Raw genomic sequence first — 19,871 nt, forward strand, 5'->3', positions numbered from 1 at the left:
AGGTGTTTCAGTTGTTGCCTAGAAATAGTTAAAACAATACTAATGATAATCGTGCAATTCATTTATCGGCGTCTTTCAAAGCACTCAAGGACACCGCACAGGCACGCTTAAAAACATGCGGCATTCTATCAAGGCATCCTTTAATCTAACAAAACGGTATCTAAGTAAATTCAATAAGTTTAAAATCAATGTGGTTGTAGCCATTAGAGACCGAATCAGACTGAATAAGCTATTTTACAAAGATGTGAATAGACAGCTTTTGAACTTGAATTCCCTCGCATGTATTTGTGAAGGCTGTGGTTTTGACTCCTACGCACAGAACTGAAACATTTGTGGGCAAATGAGGTGCTTGGTGTTGGAAACTTGACAATGTGACTGTAATGAGTGGAAAGGCACCTTTTCGAAATCTCATTTCTGTTTCTTCTGTCTCATCTCATAGGTAATGCACTGCAAATGGCTCTTCAAGCAATACACAGAAGTCCCTACGGCAGTTCCATGTCTGGCATTCAGCTTGTCTTTACCCGCTCTGCAGTTTGAAGACACTGGCCCTCTGCAAGGCAGCAGCCTTCAGATAACCTGAATCTGGGATCTGCCGACAACTTGCATAACTTGAGAGGAATTTATCTCCAAATGTTCAGCATCAAGACACTGAGACTTTTATTTTTGAGTTAGATTTTTAAGCATATGGAGCGAAACTTGGAACGGATTGTATGTCTTTCCGACTGCATTTCCTACCTTGGACAGCATGGATGCTCTTTTTGAATCGGGTTGAATATCAGTCGCCTCATCCCCTCCTTCCTGTTTCTTCAGTAGAAGGAGGGTGGGGGATTGGTGTGGCGTCCCCTGCCCCTCCTTGTAGAGTAGGCTAGTCTACCTTGGCACCATAGCAGGGTTAGCATAGTTACTCTTTTTTTTCTTTTTTTTTTTCAACCAACTACATCCCTCGATTCCCTTTCCCTCTTCATGAAATCCTGCAAGAGCCTGAGGGAAGAGGTTTCTGTCCCTAGCCTTGGCGGGATGTCCCAGGAGGAAGGACGGAGGGCTCCGGTGTCCCAGTCCTATTTTCACTCCCCTAACCCAGATCTAGACCTGGCAGGCAAGCTGTATAAGAGGGAAGTTGGTGGTAAGCCGTATTCTGTGTTAGTGGACAATAAAATGGCAGCCAAGACATCCTTGGGAGATCCGAACATTGGTCAGATGCCCACTCAACATGTGACGTCACAGCAGCAGCATCAGCAGTATTTCAGAGAGGGAGGAGTAGGGCAGGAGGTGGGGACGCATGGGTCCCAGGCTGCCAACGATGGCACCGACGACGACACTGAAGATGAAGACGAAGACGATGAGGAAGAAGAAGAGGAGGATGATGATGGGGAGGAGGAGGAGAGCTTCAAGCGTGAGCAGATCATTGTTGAGGTTAACCTGAACAACCAGACGCTTCATGTATCCAAGGGAGAAAACAAAACTGGAACCACGGCGGATGACTCTGAAAGAGCTGGCAGTGACGACGATGAGGACGATGATGATGAGGAGGAGGAGGAGGAGGAAGAGGAAGAAGAGGAAGAGGACAGCCTCGACGAAGAAGAGGAAGATGAAGACGAAGAGGAGATTGAGAGCCGAAGAACGAGGGCGAAGAGGGCCCGTCGTGGTGCTAGTACCACAGCAGCTTCCAGCCATCCCCGGCGGAAGAGCCTCAGAACCGCTCTGAGCACAGCCACTGCTGGCATGACCACCAGGGGCCGGCGGAAGCGCCTGGAGCCCCCAAAGAGCAAGCGCAGGTCGGCCAGATCGGCCCCATCGTCTGCCGGTTCCATGACGGCGGGAGGGAAAGGGGAGGTGGAGGAGAAGGAGATGCTGGCATGTGAAAAGTGCCCACGAGTGTTTAACACGCGCTGGTACCTGGAGAAGCACATGAATGTCACTCACAGGAGAATGCAGATTTGCGACAAGTGTGGCAAAAAGTTTGTCCTGGAGAGTGAGCTGGCCTTGCACCAACAGACGGACTGTGAGAAGAACATCCAGGTAAACGCAAACCTACCTCATATCCCTGTAATTACTCTTTCACATTGTATTCTTAATGGTGGAAGAAGTGCATTTCCAGGGTTCACCATCTTCTTTGATAATATCTTTATATACCTGGATAAATTTAGCAGCTGCCCAGAACAACTTGCTTTCAGATTTATTTTGGGTGCTTTGATGCTTTGAAGATAAACCTGATATTCAAGCATTTCATTTTTTTCCCCACTGATTACAGTAAACATTTGAAACGTGAAACTGTTGTATCCCCTGCTATACCTGATTCATTACCAGTTATAATGAGACTGTGGTCTAAGTGTGAGGTAAAGTAACTATTCAGGGAAAATACATTTTTGATCTCACTAAGTTACAATATCTGTAGATCAAATACTCCCTAATATTATTAATATTTTAGTTTTTTTTCCAGTTAATTATTTGTAATATGTATTCCAGAAAACGGAATACAATTGTAATGGACTGAAAGATGAAAGCAGACTGGAGACTTTCTCTAACTGCTAACATGTAGGACACGTTTATATACTGTATATTGTCATTTGACAATATTGATTGTTGATGGTATCAGTGGGTTCAATTCTGTATAAGTTCTCTCAAACTGAAAAGGTAATTCAGTGTATTGATACCAAAGGGTCTTGTGGCTGTTGTTTTAATATCTAAGTTTGGCCCCCTGTTTTGTTTAACTAGATTTGCATCTTTAGTTAGTTTGGGAAGAGTGTTTTCAACTTTCCATATCCGGTCAAACCTGAAAATGCACTTTTCCTGTCCAGGAGGAAACTCTCAATATTCACCCCTTTCAATAATAAATGGAAATCTTTTATTTTTTTGTGTCAAACCCTCAAGGGTTTATAAGACACCAAAAATACAGCTGTTTCATTCAATTACAAATCTACGAGTTACTTCAGCGCTCGATTTTAAACAAAACATGCTGCCCTCTCTCCCAGGCCTGGCACATAAAATCATCCCAAAAAAAGGTTCCTTTCCTGAAGCACAACTCAACTTTTTCATCGGCATCCAGCCAAAAGAAATGAACATAATGGAAGTAATTTGACTAAAGAGTATGTTATGTCCTCGTAGATGGGACGGTAAAACAAAAAGTGCACCTCATTCTCATTTTCCCCGAGCTCACACAGCAAGCGGATCTTCCTCCGGAGTGCAATTAAACCTCCGGTCTCTGTCGCAAATGGTAATGTTCCTTGGCGTAACTGCACATGGGAATCTTTGTTTTTTGTATAAGTCACATGCATATGAATTATAGAGCTGTGTATAAGTATGGAATCCCAGATCACCACATTGTTTAACTTTGTTCAGTACAGATCCCAGGGCTCCTTCCGCCGCCTGAGCGAGGACATTGGCAGCTTCTTTAAATGTCATGTGCTCGTCGAGAGTAATGCCGAGATATTTATTCTGTTCGCTGTACGATAGCACTGTTGAACCAAAGTTAAAAACAACTGAACTTCTCTCCGTGATTTTTGTCTAAAATGTACTAGTCGTGTTTTGTCTTGATTTGACACTAGCCTCCATTTCCAGCACCACTCTGCAACAATGTTCAGCATAATCTGCAGATCTTTATCCTGTTTAGCAAGTAAAACTACATCATCCGCATATAATATGCCCACCGTCTGATCATCAACTTTAACCCCCAAATTAAAAGCTTTAATTTGAAGAGCTAAATCATAAATGAGAAAAAAAATTGATAAAATACACCATCTCGCTCCACACCAAATTGTTGGGAAAACCAAGCTTGATAAAAAGACTTGATGGTAAAATATAAGTTTTCGTTAACACCAGAATCTAATAATCTATGTTGAAGAAGTTCCCTATTAATTGAGTCAAATGACTTCTGCAACTCAATAAAACAAATGAATGTAGACCAATTCTCCTCAATATTTGCACGTATAATGGAATAATGGAAGACCATAATTATAAAGTGACCACATATATTGCTGTTTTTAATACATCCCAACTGCTGAATAAGGTCCAGCATTATGATGTTACTTTGGTTACAGGACCAAAATAATCATTGAGTTGCCTTTTTGTAATGCAGTTCTTCTGGTGTATGATATGTGAATCATCTTTTACAAAATACGGTCTTACTTTAACGTTCAGAGTAAAGTTAAGTAAAAAGAAGCGCTCCCCTTTAAATATCTCAATTAACTCATTTGCGGACACAGAACCTAACACAATTATGTAAGCCCTCATGTGGGGCAATACTATAGTCTACTACTGCTTTTCCTTTAACTGAAGCTGAAGTGAAGTTATCCTTGCTAAAAGGTATTCTCCCATTTAACACAGAACTCAAATCAATATTTCCCCATAAATATTAAAAGTGCTGTCTAAATTGTTTTAAATGATTTATTACCTGTTAAAGGAAAGAATACTGCAAATAGAACAGGCTTGTCTATAGGTATGCATTTAAAGTCTAGTCACTTCTTGATACAATAAGTTACTTCCAATTATTACAATATTAAGTGTCCAACTGTTTTGTAAAAGTACAAGTGAGGCTACCAACAGAGTTCCAGGGTTCATGCATGAGGCGGTGCAGAGCTCTTGGTGGTGCCTCATAAGTTTTATTCTCCTGGAAAAGAGAAAGTTCCTGTTGGGGAAAAAAAGACTCGCATGATAGCTTGGCATGCGTTTGCCAGAAGGCATGTGAGAAATACTAGAACAAAGTGGAAGTCTCTTCGATATGATGGACCAAAATGAAGCTTTCTGGCCATCCTAAATGCATGGGTTTTAGCATAATGCTGCGGGGATGCTTCTCTTGCAGTCTGCAAGAAAACTTCCATTACAGCAAGATTTATTTTCCACCAAGGAAAAAAGCCCCAAACACAGAACCAATGCTCAGGAATGGCCTCAAAACAAACATGTTTGGGCTGTTTTTTTTTAATAAAAAAAGTCAGTCTAAAATGTAATCCAGTTGACAATTGGTGCACTTTGACAAAGAAAACATTGCAAATGTGCAAAGTTGATACAAAATCCACACAGACTTAAATCTGCAATGGCTGGCAAAGGTGCCTCCACTGAATATCAATTTGGAAGTGATCAAATATCAATTTAAAATCTGGTATCGCACCAACAAGCCAAATTGGCACAATGAAATCCACACAGTTTTCCCCCCCAATGTTATATAAGCTGTTTTGTCAATTGATCATCTTCAGAAGATCTCCAGAGGGATTTCAGGACATGAGACTCTTGTTTTTTCCCCAGCAGAGGGAGCTAGAGTATAAGGAAACAGTTTGGGCAAATAAGAACCATTTGCCGCTCATGATTTTTATCAGCAACAATCATTTTAATGTTTTATGTTTGTGTCTTTTTTTTAGTGTGTGTCCTGCAACAAGTCTTTTAAGAAGCTGTGGTCACTGCATGAGCACATTAAGATTGTGCACGGCTATGCAGAAAAGAAGTTCTCATGTGAAATCTGTGAGAAGAAGTTCTACACTATGGCTCACGTGCGTAAGCACATGGTTGGTAAGTGGGGGTTGTTTTTCCAAAGTTCCTATTGTGCTGCATCACTAATATTTCATATTCGGGCTGACTCGGTTTTATACGATTTGGCAACATATATAATATATATTTAGTAATGTTATGCCAACCATTTTTCTTTTGTGGTGTTTGTTTTGAATCAAATTGCCTGATTTTAAATAAAATAATGTAGTAGTTTTTTATTCATGCATGGCTATCTTTATTGAAACTTTGATGTTTCATCAGATCAAGTGTATGCAGTTGTCTCAGTATTGATTTACTCTCTCTTTCATCCCTTTCTTCCACCAAACCCAGCTCACACAAAGGACATGCCATTTACCTGTGAGACATGTGGGAAGTCGTTTAAACGCAGCATGTCTTTAAAAGTTCACTCACTCCAGCATTCTGGAGAGAAACCTTTCCGTTGTGAGGTAAGATGCACATCGATTTTCACTTTTCAACATCGTCCTAAACATGAATTAAAATGTATTGATACAATCAATTTTATCGCCCAGTGTTTATTGTGCTGTACTCAAAAAATAAATGTGATGACTGACATGTTTGCGTTCAGTCTATATCCCGACAATGCCTTTAAAAGTCCATGACAGTCTATCCTTGGTTTGTTCTCAGTACACACAGTCACATGTGAATGACACTGAATGCAGGTGTACTGAAGACACATTTTTGGGCCGACTGGGGCTTGTTTTTTCCCCTTCACATTCTGCTGCTGTTGAAATGTGTTGCCATGTGACAGGTTTAAGACGTAAGCCTTTTCACCATTACAGTTCACAACTAGCAGCCTAAATTCCACAGTTGAACGATCATGGTTTAGTTTACCTTCCTAATTGGACAATGTCAGAACATAACATAAAGCTGACATACTGGAGTGATGGTCTACAATAAATAATGTTTGACATGAACACACATACACACACACCTAAATATCATATTTCTTGTTTGCCTTTGCAATGCCCTTTTTTTTAGCTAAATGCATAGTGTTTGAGTGGTGTGAAGGTTGCAGTTTTGATGAATCTGCCCTTGTGTGCCTCCAAAAGGAGCTTCAAGGTAGTTTTCACTCATTAGTTTGAGCAGAGGAGCCTCTGTGCCATGTGGGTTGTGTTATATTCAGCTGTTTCCTTTCAGAGGGGGACCATCCTGTATTTTAAACATTCATTCGACTGTTATATCATCCAAGTTCTACAGAGAAGTCAAACCATGTCAAATATTAACAAACCACACACAGTGTTCCCCAATTAACTGGAACCTAAAATAGATGTAAAACTGGTAACTGTTATGGGGCTTTAACCAACTTCTCTAATGGATGCATTTCGTCACACAGTGGGCCAAGATTTACAAGCTTATTTCTGCTCAATGGGGTTCGTTACAGTTTGTTATGTTCTCCCTGTTCTCACTCTTGAATTCAGAGGAAGTTGACAGATGGGATGGTGTACTCCCTCCCAAGGCCATTTAATGTCCAACCACATGAATGGACAACACACGGGGAACATATGTGGATGGGTGGAGCTGCTCTAATTAAATGTTTAAACTCATCCTACTCTTTAACATGTCATTACATGCTTATTAAGGATGTATGTAATGTATAGGCCATTCTCCTCAGTGATCTATCTCTGTTAGTGCCAAATTAGAAAAAGGCTAGTTTTTTCCCCACTATTTATTTAGCTGGGTGGTGCCATTTGAGATATAAATATTTAATTTTGGAAAAGACCTGACCAAGGAAGCCTCCATAATGCAAATATATAGTGTGGTTACATGCACCCAAATAATCTGGTTATGGTTGGCTTGCTGCACTAACCTAATTTCTTAAATGTCATGTATTTAAAAAAATAAAATAAAAATCTGCTCCCTTTTTATCAGATTATGGATTTACAGAAATCTTGTTAAAACGGCAAGATATCTGGAGAAACCTGATTTTCTTAGCCATGTATACAGTTATCCTGGGATGGCCTCCTTCATATGCAAAATAATTACATTAAAACATGTCTTTTGAAATACATGAAAATGTGTTGCACAATTTCCCACCTTTCTGTACTAACCTGGTTCCTTGTGTGCATGTTAAAAATTCATGTTCATAAAATGTTCATGTAAAACAAGAACATGATCACATACATTTTAATACTCAAATACACAAATATTATTGATAGTCGATATGGCACCGTTCATGATTGTTTTAAACTTGACTATGTGAAAGATGATAATTCAGAGTTTGTTTTGAGCGTGTTCTCTGAATATCTGTTTTCTCTGCTGTAGAACTGTGACGAGCGTTTCCAATACAAGTACCAGCTGCGCTCCCACATGAGCATTCACATCGGACACAAGCAGTTCATGTGCCAATGGTGTGGCAAAGACTTCAACATGAAACAGTATTTTGATGAGCACATGAAAACACACACAGGTGAGAAATGTCAAGCTTGTGGACATATGATCTCAGACGTTTGCCGGTGTTTAAAGCGTGTTGTTTTGACCCCAGGAACCTCTTGTAAGAAGACAACGTAACAAGCTTTTTGACTGCAGGAACCTTCTTCTTGTTTTAAAGCAATATTTAGTTCCTCGGCTGTACATGCCCTTTCAGACATTCCTGTTCTACAGATTTTAGTTTCCAGTGGCCCAGGAGCAATCGGGGTGGAGTCTCCAGTACAAGCCCTGGTCAACACTTGCACTGTACAGATATAGATACTTGCTTGGAATGTTGTAAACATTTAAAGTTATGCAGCAAAACTTTTCAGTTGTGCAAAAAGAGTGCGACAACTGAAAGTCTTCCCCTCCGTCTCTGCACGCTCTCCTCTCCAGCATCTGAAGTATTTGAATATCGCAGTTGTGCAACAGTGCATTACATGGTCATAGATTAGATTTTTTTTAATTGGTTGTTACCAGGTGTTATGTTTTTATTCTGTCTGCTGTAAATCTTAATCTAGATATGTAACATTCTGAATGCTTTGAGATGGAGACTTTGCCAAACAGCAGCAATGTTCCTGGGCTCAGTCTGCCAGCCCGTCACCAAACACGCTCTAAAAAAAGAAATACATGGGATGTTTTCCAAGATGAACATTATAGTGGCGAGAGCAGGGAGACTTCGCCCAGTTCCTATAATGAGAGGGATGTTTTACATCAAAGAGGAGCCTTGCATATATCGGGGCTTATAATGACTACCCAGACACATGCTGCATTACGTCCCTCTGGTTTTCTGTCCCTGCTCTATTGCTGTTTCCACGACCAAACTGAGCAGTGCACCCTGTTCGTTTTTCAGCCCGACGTGGGTGGACACACAGCGCTCCGTTGGCCCTCACGGTTCTATTTGTGATGTGTAATTACGCTGCCCTCTCTTCTCCCTGCCGCTACCAACCAATTTAAGCTCCTGCAGCAGGAGACACACCCTTGGCATGCCCTGTAATAGGCGGCACACATGTTAAACACAAACTCCCAAAGTTTACTTTACTGCTCAAAGATTTTTCATGGTGTCTTGCGAGTATAATGTAACAGTTACACAAGGCTCGCACATTAGCTGTCACCTTTTTGATATTCAGTTGGTTTGGAGGCGTTTCATGCATAACATGCCAGTGTAAGGCATTTAGAGAGCCCTTCAGCCGCCACTTGATAGACGGCTGTGTGGGTGGTAGCAGGCACATTCAGTCGCTCCATGGAGGTTAATCAGAGCAGCATTTTAATGAAGCTGTTGCTATTCATTTTTCACATCTCCTCTCCTCAAAGTGTGAATTGTAATAGCTTCCTTCGGAGTGGGTGGGTTGACAGCAAAGACCCTTAATTTGAGATGCCAATGTATTCACATTTTTAAAAGAGAACTGTCTCTCTTTGTAGAGATAATCAATTGATTAATAATCCTGTAATCATCTCATTTGACAACAAATGATTTGACTCTGATGCATCTTATTATTTTCTCTTTTTAGCTCTGTTCTTTTTGTCCACTAATACGGTCGCTGTCTTCCTCACACATTTTCTTTTGTATTTTTCTGTGCAGGAGAGAAGCCTTTCATCTGTGAGATCTGTGGGAAGAGCTTCACCAGCCGGCCCAACATGAAGCGCCACCGGCGTACTCACACCGGGGAGAAGCCCTACCCCTGCGAGGTGTGCGGCCAGCGCTTCCGATTCTCCAACATGCTCAAAGCACACAAAGAGAAGTGTTTCCGGGTCACCAGCCCCGTGGTCCTGCAGACCAGCGGCCCGCCTGTGCCTGTCCGTATCTTTGCCAACACCTTCTCATCCTCTTCCTCCATCTCTGGTCCCAGTCCCTCAGCTGCCACCACCTCAGCACCCATGGGCCTCAACCCAACAGGAGGGCCCATGCCCCCACGAGGCCCTGTGGGACACGCGTTCGCCCACGTTCAGCTTCATTCAAACCCCTCTCACCATCATCCCCACCCTCCGACAACCCAGCAACACCTCTCAAACGCCCCTCAACATGCCTCACCTCACCCTCCCCACCACCACCACCACCACCTGGCAGTGCCACCGGTCTCCCATCTTCCCCCACCCCCGGCCCTGTTCAAGAGCGAGCCCTTAAACCACTGTGGGCATGAAGACAGCAGCTACCTGCACCACATGGCTCCCCCTGACAAGGGCCCCGGAGCCCCACAGCACCACTGAACTGGGCTCCAGCTCTGCAGGCCGCCCACACCAAACCGCGCCTTGTCTCTCCTCTTCTCATAGTCCTGCCTCAGTCTCTCAGTTGCAGTGCCCCTGATCAAAGGGTGCCCTTCTCAAACTGATTTAAAGGTAAAGCTAAACATGCACACCTGTATATCCTCAGTGCACACATTATTTAAGTAAGACCCCTACTTAAATATCCTGGTTGACAGACGAAGCTTTTTCAACCTTTTAAGAAATATTTCTTGGACATTTTCTTAAGGAAATCTACACACAATGATTTCCGTGCAAGTTCTCTATTTGTACATTGATGGGCGTAAAGTGTCTCCTTTTCATCAAAAGCTGCTGATGGGAGGTCGACATATGTATTACCTGAGCTCCATGGATCATCAAGGATCAGTGTCATTTAACGTTCCCCCTTATGTTGACTTATGGTGGCACATTGATCAGGAGTCTCGGTGCCCTTCCTCCCAATAGCAATACTCAACCTGTCCTACGAGTTGAACTGTAGAGCCTCGCCCCAAAGCAATATTTGATGAATGTTGTTACCCGGAGGCCACTGTCGAGGCTTTCTGCCCGAGGGGAAACAGCAGCAGTAGTGCAAGAAGCAGTGCCATAGGCTAAAGTAAGAAGTGGGGGAGGACTTTTTGTAGGGGAAGTTGGAATACAGGTTTTGTAAATGGTTAGTTAAATCCAGACAAAGTCTGAGATTTACATTATGGTTAAATGGTGCTTTCCATTCCAGTGCATACAGTGTTTCTTAATTTTGCTTTTCCATTTGACTTTCAGAAGTTCAATATTACAAAATGACAATGTATTGTGTCGGCCCGGCATTTCTACAATGGTCGTGCGGTTTGACTGGATATGTTGTGATCGAGAAACTCAAATTATGCAGGACATGCACCCTCACTTACTGAAGCACACACTCAAAAGACAAAGACCGCATGGCCACTGATCTGCTTGGTGTTCAGTGCAACCTCAGAACTGTTGGTCAACAGATGTTTTTAGATAACTGATGACTGTCAAATACTGCCACTGTGAGGGGCCAGACACGTGGCCCCATCAGGATTTACCCCACTTCCCTTCGCTGCTGTCGAAATGATACGGGTTACCATGTGAAAGGTCATTTGACACACACAGTATACACACCTGGGACCTTTTTCATCACCGTTCTTAACAGGCAATTATGCATATTCCTCTCAGCCTATATTCCACAGTTTGGTGTGGGGAGTTGTTGTCATGTAAAGGTTTGCTCTCTGACTTCGTACTGATTAATCCACACAGGCAAACGTGTGTCTAAACCTGTTGAATGTCGCCTTCGCAGAATGATGGCCGAGGACTCATCTATGTTGTTGTTTTTTTATTCTCTGATAACTTGCTCAGTTTTAAGCTAATGTAGATATACTGTTGTTAGCACATGATAGGAAATGTCAGGATTAAAGGCAGTGGACATACAACTTCTAATATTTGGAATTCTTGTATAGATAAGCATATACATGTTATCAAGTCAGCGTCAGAAATTACATTTATTAATGTAATAGCCGATGGTGTGAATGTTATTTGTTTAAAATAAGCAGAAAGGGTTGGCAGGTGTTTGCCATGAATTTGAGTTGTGTGGCTGGTGACCCTTCACCCAGTCTGACGGCGATCAGACGTGTGTCTGTTGGAGCAACATTGAGCTTTGTGTGTGTGTGTGTGTGTGTGTGTGTGTGTGTGTGTGTGTGTGTGTGTGTGTGTGTGTGCGCGTGCGCGTGCGCGTGTGCGCGTGTGTGTGTGTGTTCGTCAGCGAGCGTATGTGTGCATGCGTTTTCTCTACCAGTCTGTCTGCTTGTCCCCAGTGCTCTTCTACCAAAAGCTGCTTTGACACAGTGCGCCCCGATACATGTGTGTATTTGGGGATACCTGAGACGGACAATAGCAGTAAATTGAACATGATCCTCTTTCTATCACTCTCACTGTATTCAGTCTGAAATGGTTACGCTCAGTAGTTTAGGAAGTCCCTTTTTGATTTGAGACCTGCTTATCCTGCCATTTCTATGGGTCTTAATACAGCTGTATTATTTGCTTATCATCCTGTCCCCTCGGGTTCACTGCTGTGTTTCAGCATTTTTGCAGTATGGATCTTTGTCTTGTTTTTTTTTTTTGTTTTTTTTAAGCCTTTTGTTTGTGTGTATTCTCTGCACTTTACTGCTGCGTGGGTGAGGCACAGGGAAGGGAGGGACTGACGATGCATTGTGGAACAGAGTGCAGTTGTGGCTGCATGAATAAAGGTGGAGGTGATTATTTTGAGTGGATGTTTTTAGGCAAGGAAAGGAGGAGAATCTCGGGAGGAGACGGTTAGTGTGGAAGGGGCCATAGCGAACGAAGGACATGTCTTTTAGTGTGCGCATACATTTCATTTCCTATTACTTTTTTTTTTTTTCAAAGAAATGCAGTTTTGCTCCCAAATGGACCTCTCCTCAAAGTGAAAGCGACCTTCCTCCTGCTTTGGTGACTTTACACTAGCCCCTCCAAGCTATGGCTGAAATTCATTATTTCGTTCTGTTTGTTCATGGAGTTTCTTTCCACCATGTTTCGTCTTTCAGTTGGTCAAATGATTCTCCTCCTCCTTTCTTTGTTTTATAGAATGCACTTTCTACTAAAATTCTTGGCTAGTTAAGAAAAAATAACATTGTATATTCTTTAAAGATGTTTTAAAAAAAAATCAATATACTTTTTCCCCTTTGTATTTTTAACCACTTAATGTAGCATTGCGTATTTTATTATTGTATCTGGTACAAAATGTGCAGCTTTATAATGTCCTGGTTTGTCCTTTTTTGTATGTTATCTGGAGATTGAGGAGAAGTGGAAAAAGTTGGGCCTTTTTTGATAATGTACATTTAACTGACTGCTAACTTTGAGAAGTAAAAACAAGTAGCCATGATTATCAAACATCTCTGTGCTTCTTTTCTTATTGTCAATTGCTGTGAGTTTTTACTGTTGCAGTTTTTAAGAATGAAATGTAGAAAAATAAGGATTGTGCACAACATGTTCCTGACAGTAAGCTAAGCGCCGAGCTTTGCTGGAAAGCTTAAATTTCAGCTGACCGTTGTGATTGCACAACATTAATTTGCTATTATTTGAGGGTCACTGGGTTCTTGGCATAATGTGTGTAACTAAATGTCTGCTGGCTACACAACACTGACAGGATGACTTTGCTTTTCAAAGCTTTTTATTTGTCCAGGGAAGTTCAAGGTCCCCCTTTCTTTTTTTGTGACTGCTTCTTGTTTTGTTTTTTTCTTAATGTGAGGCTGCTCCCCTGTGCAATATATTTGTTGTGTTTGTTTTTGAAGAAAATGGTCTGAGGGCGCCTTACAGTAGGTTTGTATTCGCTGGCGGTGACCTCGACTAACAGTGACCATCTAGGCCAGGGGTGTCAAACATACGGCCCGTGGGTCCAATACAATTCGATAATTGTTAAAATTGCAGAAAAAACAGAAAAAAAAACAGTGATCCTCTGATTGAAAGATGGGCACGCTAACCATTAAGCCAAAGTCACAATTGATTGGAGCACTGACATTACTAGACTTATTGCTCAACTGCAAGGGAATCTGCAGAGGAGAGCCCAGGCAGATAAACAGTTGGCTGTTTAAAGACCTGAATTTTTGGTCTTTAGGTTTCTAGTTTATTGTAGAAATACCTTTTTTAAAATGGGGTTTATCATCCAAAAACCTTCACCAATGATTTAAACATAGAGAAATATTGTCGTTATTATGCTATGATTTTACTGGTCTGGCCCACTTGAAATCAAAATGGGCAGTATGTGGCCCTTTAACTCAAATGAGTTTGACACCCCTGATCTAGGCAGCTATTCTCCAGTTAGGTAACATACAGCTGGAGTCTTTTCAGCTAAACCCCTATCGTATAGGTTTAGATGAGCAGTTGCATTTGGAGAAAGTGTCACTAACGGTTATATTATACGGAATATTATAGTGACATCAGGATTGTGTAAAGACTGTCTTCACAAACGGCGTGTCCTCTCCTGGGTGTCATCCAACTCGACCGTCTTTATTCCTCCGTTAACAGAATGCGTCTCCTCTCAGGGCACGATAAAACTTTTTCTGTTGCTGCTAAAACTCCTAAAATGCAGTGTGCCCTCCATCACCATGGGGGATTTTAAGTGGCGCAGCAATGAGTCACACAATCGTATAAGATGGCAGCACGGGCCCGATGGGGAGAGAAAAAGTGTAAGTGACTCACTGATGGTGAGTGGGTGGTCAGGTGCCGAGGCTCACTTCACGAGCAGAGGAGATAATAACACACCGGCTGTACATCTCCATTCCCATTTGGGTTTGAAAATAGTCTGCCACCCCAGCTGTTAGTCATTACGCCGTGTGGCAGGAGGCTGCGTCTGTCGGCAGGCAGATGAGGAGAGGAGGGCTTCATGTCGTGTTTTTTCAGACGTGTGCCCACCGCTCTGGAAGTTGCTGTGCGGTTCATTAATAATCACTATGGGCAAGGAAGCGCTGCTCATGTTTCTCTGTGGTTAATAAATGGAGAGACCTTTATTGCTCCAGTTTTGAAATGATGTATCACTTTAGATATACTTACTCTGAGAGCACAGCTCTATCCTCTTTTCCTGTGTCACCCTCACAATAGAGGTCAGAGGTCAAGTAGCTTTACAGCAAAATCTGTGTTTTTCCCAACGGGCTTACGGCCACGCTGACCCAAATCCTGACCATCCTGTTGAAGGAGGTTGTCCACGCTTCAGCAGGAAACGCATCGCATCAGGCAAAATGGACTCTTGAGATTATTCACATATTTTCCTGGGACTGCCAAGAGTTCGCTGCCATGCAAAGTGTTTTCCCAACTCCAAACTGGGTGAACACTACACTTAAAAATACAGGAAAAGGTGCAGTTTACGCTGGTCTTTTCTTAGACATAGACTCTAGGTCTAAGAAAGAGTGTGTGAGTGTGTATCCCCCCGTGTCTCAACTGGCTTATACTCAAATGGAAAGTGTGTGTGAGTAAGTTTGCATATGTTTTCTGCAATGAGACTCGGTGAGGCAAGAACAAACACTGACCCATTCACTTGACTAACGCACACCATTTTGTGGATACAGCTATTGGCAAACAGAATATTTGCATTCTCTCGTTCTCTCTTTTTTTTCCCCTCCCTTCTTTTCCTCCCACAGCTCTCTCTCGCTCCTCTTGAAAAGTACCGTGCGCGCGCTCAGAAGGCTGCTATTAAATGGGCGGGCTTGGAGGCGCGGTCACGTCCACCGCGGCTCCGGTGGTTTTGACGGGTCACATAAAAGCGCGCGCCCCACCAACCGGCGGAACTCTGTCTCTATACTCTCTGCGAGACTGGATCGGAACCAGCGCTCCTGACACACAGTAATGCATTTTTGCAAGAATTTGATGGAAGAGTTCAAGTTTGATCTGATGCCTTCCGCGCTTTCTGCTGCTGTTATTGTTTTGAGAAAAGTAGGTTAGCAGCAGATGATTGGCAGACTGACAAGTTCATTTTCTAATGGACAATGTAAAAATCTAAAAATTACGTAAGGTAACCTGTTCCTTGGTTGCTGCAAATTGGACTTGAAGTGTGTTTTACAGACAACGAGACCTCACGGACCTGTAACCTCCCGGACCCTGGTGTCGCTAAAACCGTGCTTGTAGGCGTATTGTTATTTGTATCTCCTATTTGATGTCTTATCATAAGGAACCTTGCGATGATTCGTTTTTAAAGTGTATTGCTGGTTCAGCTGCCGCGCACCGCTGACTGAGGCACTTCAGCTTCCATTGTGTTCCTCTTCTCCACAGGACAGAAGCAGCCGCACAGCTTGAAGGAGTTTAATAGGAGGAGGAAAAAAAATCAGGAAACACGCGAGATCAGCTGACATCCACTGCTGACACCAGCTTCAATCAAAGGTAGGCAGACAGACAGACATGTCTACACACTGTGAGCCACGCAGATGGTTCCTCTAATGTAGTTTATAAGCTTGCTTGCAGCATGAGTTGCATGGAGCCCAAATATCAGAATATATTCTTACTTCTACAGCAGGATGACCATCCCTTCCTTACCTTTTGTAGAAAGTCCCTCACATTGTTTGAGATCAGCTGGATGCTGCCTCTTCTGGTTAAAGCACTGCTGACTGGCTGCTTTGCTCTCTTTGTATGGTCATACATTTGTGCATTTATATGATATTCATATTATTGTTTTTACTTAATATATTAACTCTAAATTTTACTCTGTTTTTACCTCCACCCCAAACCCCACTCTTCATCTATTTATGCATTGATGTTTCCCAGAAATCCTCCTCCTCAGTATAGCCTCCACCTTACTGTGGCCGGCCTTGCGTGGGATGCTGGAAAGTGGGAGGAGAGCAGGAGTGGAGATTTGATTCCTGTAACAGTCAGAGGTGTGGTCAAAGTCAATCATGGGGGATTCAATATTCAACTGCTGTTATGTCCCACCCCATCCCCCAGGCGAGGGGGAGACCGCCGGGACCAGACGCGCAACAAGCATGGCCTCCAACTCAGCCAGCATCTCCTCCGACAAGCGCTTCCTCATCTTCTTCGACTTTGATGAGACCATCGTGGATGAGACCAGCGACGACATAGTGGTGCAGGCCGCCCCGGGCCAGCACCTCCCGGGCTGGCTGAAGGACACCTACCAGCCTGGCCGCTACAACGAGTACATGCAGCGCGTGCTGGCCTACCTGGCGGAGCAGGGCGTCACGGAGAGCGACATCCGCATCTCCATGGAGAAGATACCGGCCACCCCCGGCATGATCACCCTCTTCCAGTTCCTGCGCGCTCGGCCCGCGCAAGACTTCGAGGTGGTGCTGCTGTCCGACGCAAACACCTTCTTCATCGAGGCCTGGCTCCGACGCGCCGGGGCCCGCCCACTCTTCCACCGGATCTTCAGCAACCCGGCCACCTTCAACCGGGACGGGCGGCTGGTGATGCGGCCCTTCCACTCCCACGACTGCATGCGCTGCCCCAGCAACATGTGCAAGCAGGTGATCGTCAGGGACTACGTGGCCCGCAGGACGCAGGAGCGGGGCCGCGCGTACCAGCGGGTCTTCTACGTGGGGGACGGAGCCAACGACTTCTGCCCGGTGCTGTCCCTCGGGCCCCGGGACGTGGCGTTCCCGCGGAGGGACTTCCCCATGCACCGGCTGATCACGGAGACCCACGAAGCCATGCCCGGGGAGCTCAAGGCGGTCACGGTGCCGTGGAGCAGCGGGGAGGAGGTGGTGCAGAGGCTGAGGAAGCTGGTGGCAGAGTAGAGTAGAGTAGAGTAGAGTAGAGTAGAGTAGAGTGGAGGAAGGAGATGATTAATAATAAGGGGCCAGTTGACGCATTTTGTCAAACTCTCAGGTTAAATAGTTCCACAAACTAATGTTATGGCAATAAAACTATTTGTATTGTTCGTAGAAATAGAAAGTGTGTCTATGTACACGTGCCTTATAGTCCAGCCTTTCCCGTTTTGGTCTGGAGGTCAATCTCAGCACAGAGGCCATCATCATCATCATCAGTGAAATGATTGAGACCTCCCATTATCACAGGAAGAAGATCAATGGGATATCAGCGCTTTGTTATAAAGATTTAGATGTAAGGGTCACCTATAACTTTGACGTTTGGGGTATAGGGACATTTGCATAATAAATATCTATAATAATACTTTTCAATATGGAACTTTTAAATGTTATGAGTCGGTATGGAAATCATTGTACGTAGCTCACTTTAGTAGCAATATATACAAATGTTGCAGATGTATATGCCAACCAAGAAACGGGGTGCTCTTTAATAACGTGTGTTTTATTTATCTGCCCTTTTTTAAATATTAAATTATAGCCTCAATTAATTAAATCTGAGTAACACTGCTCTCCGAAGGGCATTTCAACAGATCTACAAGATGTCCAAACACAATTTTTTATTAATGTGCTTCTCACAGAATATATGTCTAATTTAGAAATGTATGACAATGTTTTATGGTTGTTTTGTTTAACTTGTTTATCAGTCTGTTGTATCTTTACTGTGTAGGCCAGGCCTACTGAACAATGTATTAACACCAGCAGGAATAAAGCCATCAACTGAAACCCTGCCTGTGTCTGCATCTATTATCAAACCTCATCAACATCCAAGTGGAATAATTCACCCCACTGATTACATACATGTATCTTTACCATATAAATGCTATATTCTATATTTGAACAACAGTAAGTACTTATGTTATGCTTCACTTCTCTGAAATGTTTGTTATTGACACGTACACCACAACTAAATGTAAACTCTGTGAACGTTAACAGAGGTTAAAGTCCATGTAGGTACCTACAATAGAGCAACGTTTAGAACTCAAAACGACTCAAGTAATGCTCATAAAGTCAAAGCTTAACCCCAACATTGAAATACTATAGTTTTCTGAGGGTTACATTATTATTTGTGTAGGCTATTTACCATTAATTAGAATGGGAAAGTGTATTATTCTAAAGACACTACATTTAGTTATCTAAAAAGTATAGTTTCTTTAGTATTTATTTATGATTGATTTGACCAGTAATGAATGTTCACTGCTATGCAGTGGTGACAATGCGAAACTTCATGCCCATCTATTTCTTTTTTTACATTGTATTGTGCAAGAGCTCACCAGAAAATACAGTATGAGTTTCGAGTCTCCCTTTATGCCTGCTCAAGACGATGCAATTATTATATGTCTGTTATAGCCAATTATAGCACAGCGAATTGCAGAGAGACATACTCTTAACCTTTCGGTGGACACGGACAAAATACAACTTTCAAAATAGTCAGAGTTGTAGTTGCGCACCATGGCCACTGGATGGCACTAAATACACTCATGTCACCCAGGGGAACAATCTCCTCCAATACAAACGCCAAAGTAGAGAAGGCATGCTAATATTTCTGCTAAAGGAAATCAAGATACCACGTTTAAATTGTAATGTGCTGACGTGCACTGTGATTATGCATATTCTAACATCATTTCGAGGTTTTGAAGCGAGGGTATTTTAGCGAGAATAATGTGAAAGATCGATGTAGTTTCTGAATGAACCCCTCTACTGTAGGGGCGATAGTGAACCCGAACCGCCCTCATGTCAATAGAAGAAGAAAGCCGGAAGTAGTATCTGGTGCGCATGGCGCTTTTTGGGAAATTATTTATCTTCTGAATACGCGCCGAACTTCTATCTCGATAATAATCTTTGCTGAGCGCACTAAAACAGATTACAGGTGAGTTGGTACCGTACCCTGTAAATTATAGTTTAGTTCCGGAAGATAAACGTGAAGCCCCGTTGAGCTGAATTGCTAAACTGAAACGTAACTGAAACGTCGCCTCCAAGTCATTCATTGCTGTACTTGTTAGCTGGCTAGCATGCTAGTTTTTGACTTGCTACTAACATTGAAAACACAAGGAAATGTTGATTTGTAAACTTTGAATACTTCTCACTTAAGACAGATTTTAGTATCATTTTTTTTTCCTACGGAAACTCTCTGGTGAATATCTGTCGTGGTGCATGTTGTGCTACATGCAACGTTAGCATTGGCTCTAATGATAACTTAAGGTAACGCTATTTTTAAGGAAACTAGTGAGGAAGTTTTCACCGGCTTTTGGAAAAAGAGCTAAACCTAATTCACAATGCAAGGCACATTTTTATTACTAATGAGACGTGAACATGACTCGTGTTGCATATTGAATCACAGCAGCAGAGACATGAAATAACATTGATAATGCACATTTTGACAATTCTCGTTGTATC

At 42.8% G+C, this 19,871-nt stretch overlaps 2 protein-coding genes across 4 annotated transcripts; both read left to right on the top strand.

Moving 5' to 3' along the window:
• Positions 1-963: 963 nt before the first annotated feature.
• Positions 964-10,113, top strand: znf652 (zinc finger protein 652; the record flags this gene model as incomplete). The annotated part of the gene is made up of 5 exons (XM_079233760.1): positions 964-2,019; positions 5,352-5,499; positions 5,809-5,924; positions 7,762-7,906; positions 9,488-10,113. 5 exons carry the CDS (start codon positions 964-966, stop codon positions 10,111-10,113), a joined length of 2,091 nt encoding a protein of 696 aa, XP_079089886.1.
• Positions 10,114-15,441: 5,328 nt separating this feature from the next.
• Positions 15,442-18,194, top strand: LOC306749681 (putative phosphatase phospho1). 3 transcript variants are annotated; one of them, XM_079232998.1, is made up of 3 exons: positions 15,442-15,579; positions 15,916-16,023; positions 16,405-18,194. In XM_079232998.1, the coding sequence occupies exon 3, from the start codon at positions 16,533-16,535 to the stop codon at positions 17,385-17,387; it is 855 nt and encodes a 284-aa protein (XP_079089124.1). In that variant the 5' UTR covers positions 15,442-15,579; positions 15,916-16,023; positions 16,405-16,532; the 3' UTR covers positions 17,388-18,194. The 3 variants fall into 3 exon arrangements, with proteins under 3 accessions (XP_079089124.1, XP_079089126.1, XP_079089125.1); XM_079233000.1 differs by having other exon boundaries at positions 16,582-18,194; XM_079232999.1 differs by having other exon boundaries at positions 15,460-15,489.
• The last annotated feature ends 1,677 nt before the right edge of the window (positions 18,195-19,871 follow it).

Source organism: Taurulus bubalis (assembly GCF_910589615.1).
Source record: "Taurulus bubalis genome assembly, chromosome: 17".
In the NCBI taxonomy this organism is placed as follows: Eukaryota; Metazoa; Chordata; class Actinopteri; order Perciformes; family Cottidae; genus Taurulus; species Taurulus bubalis.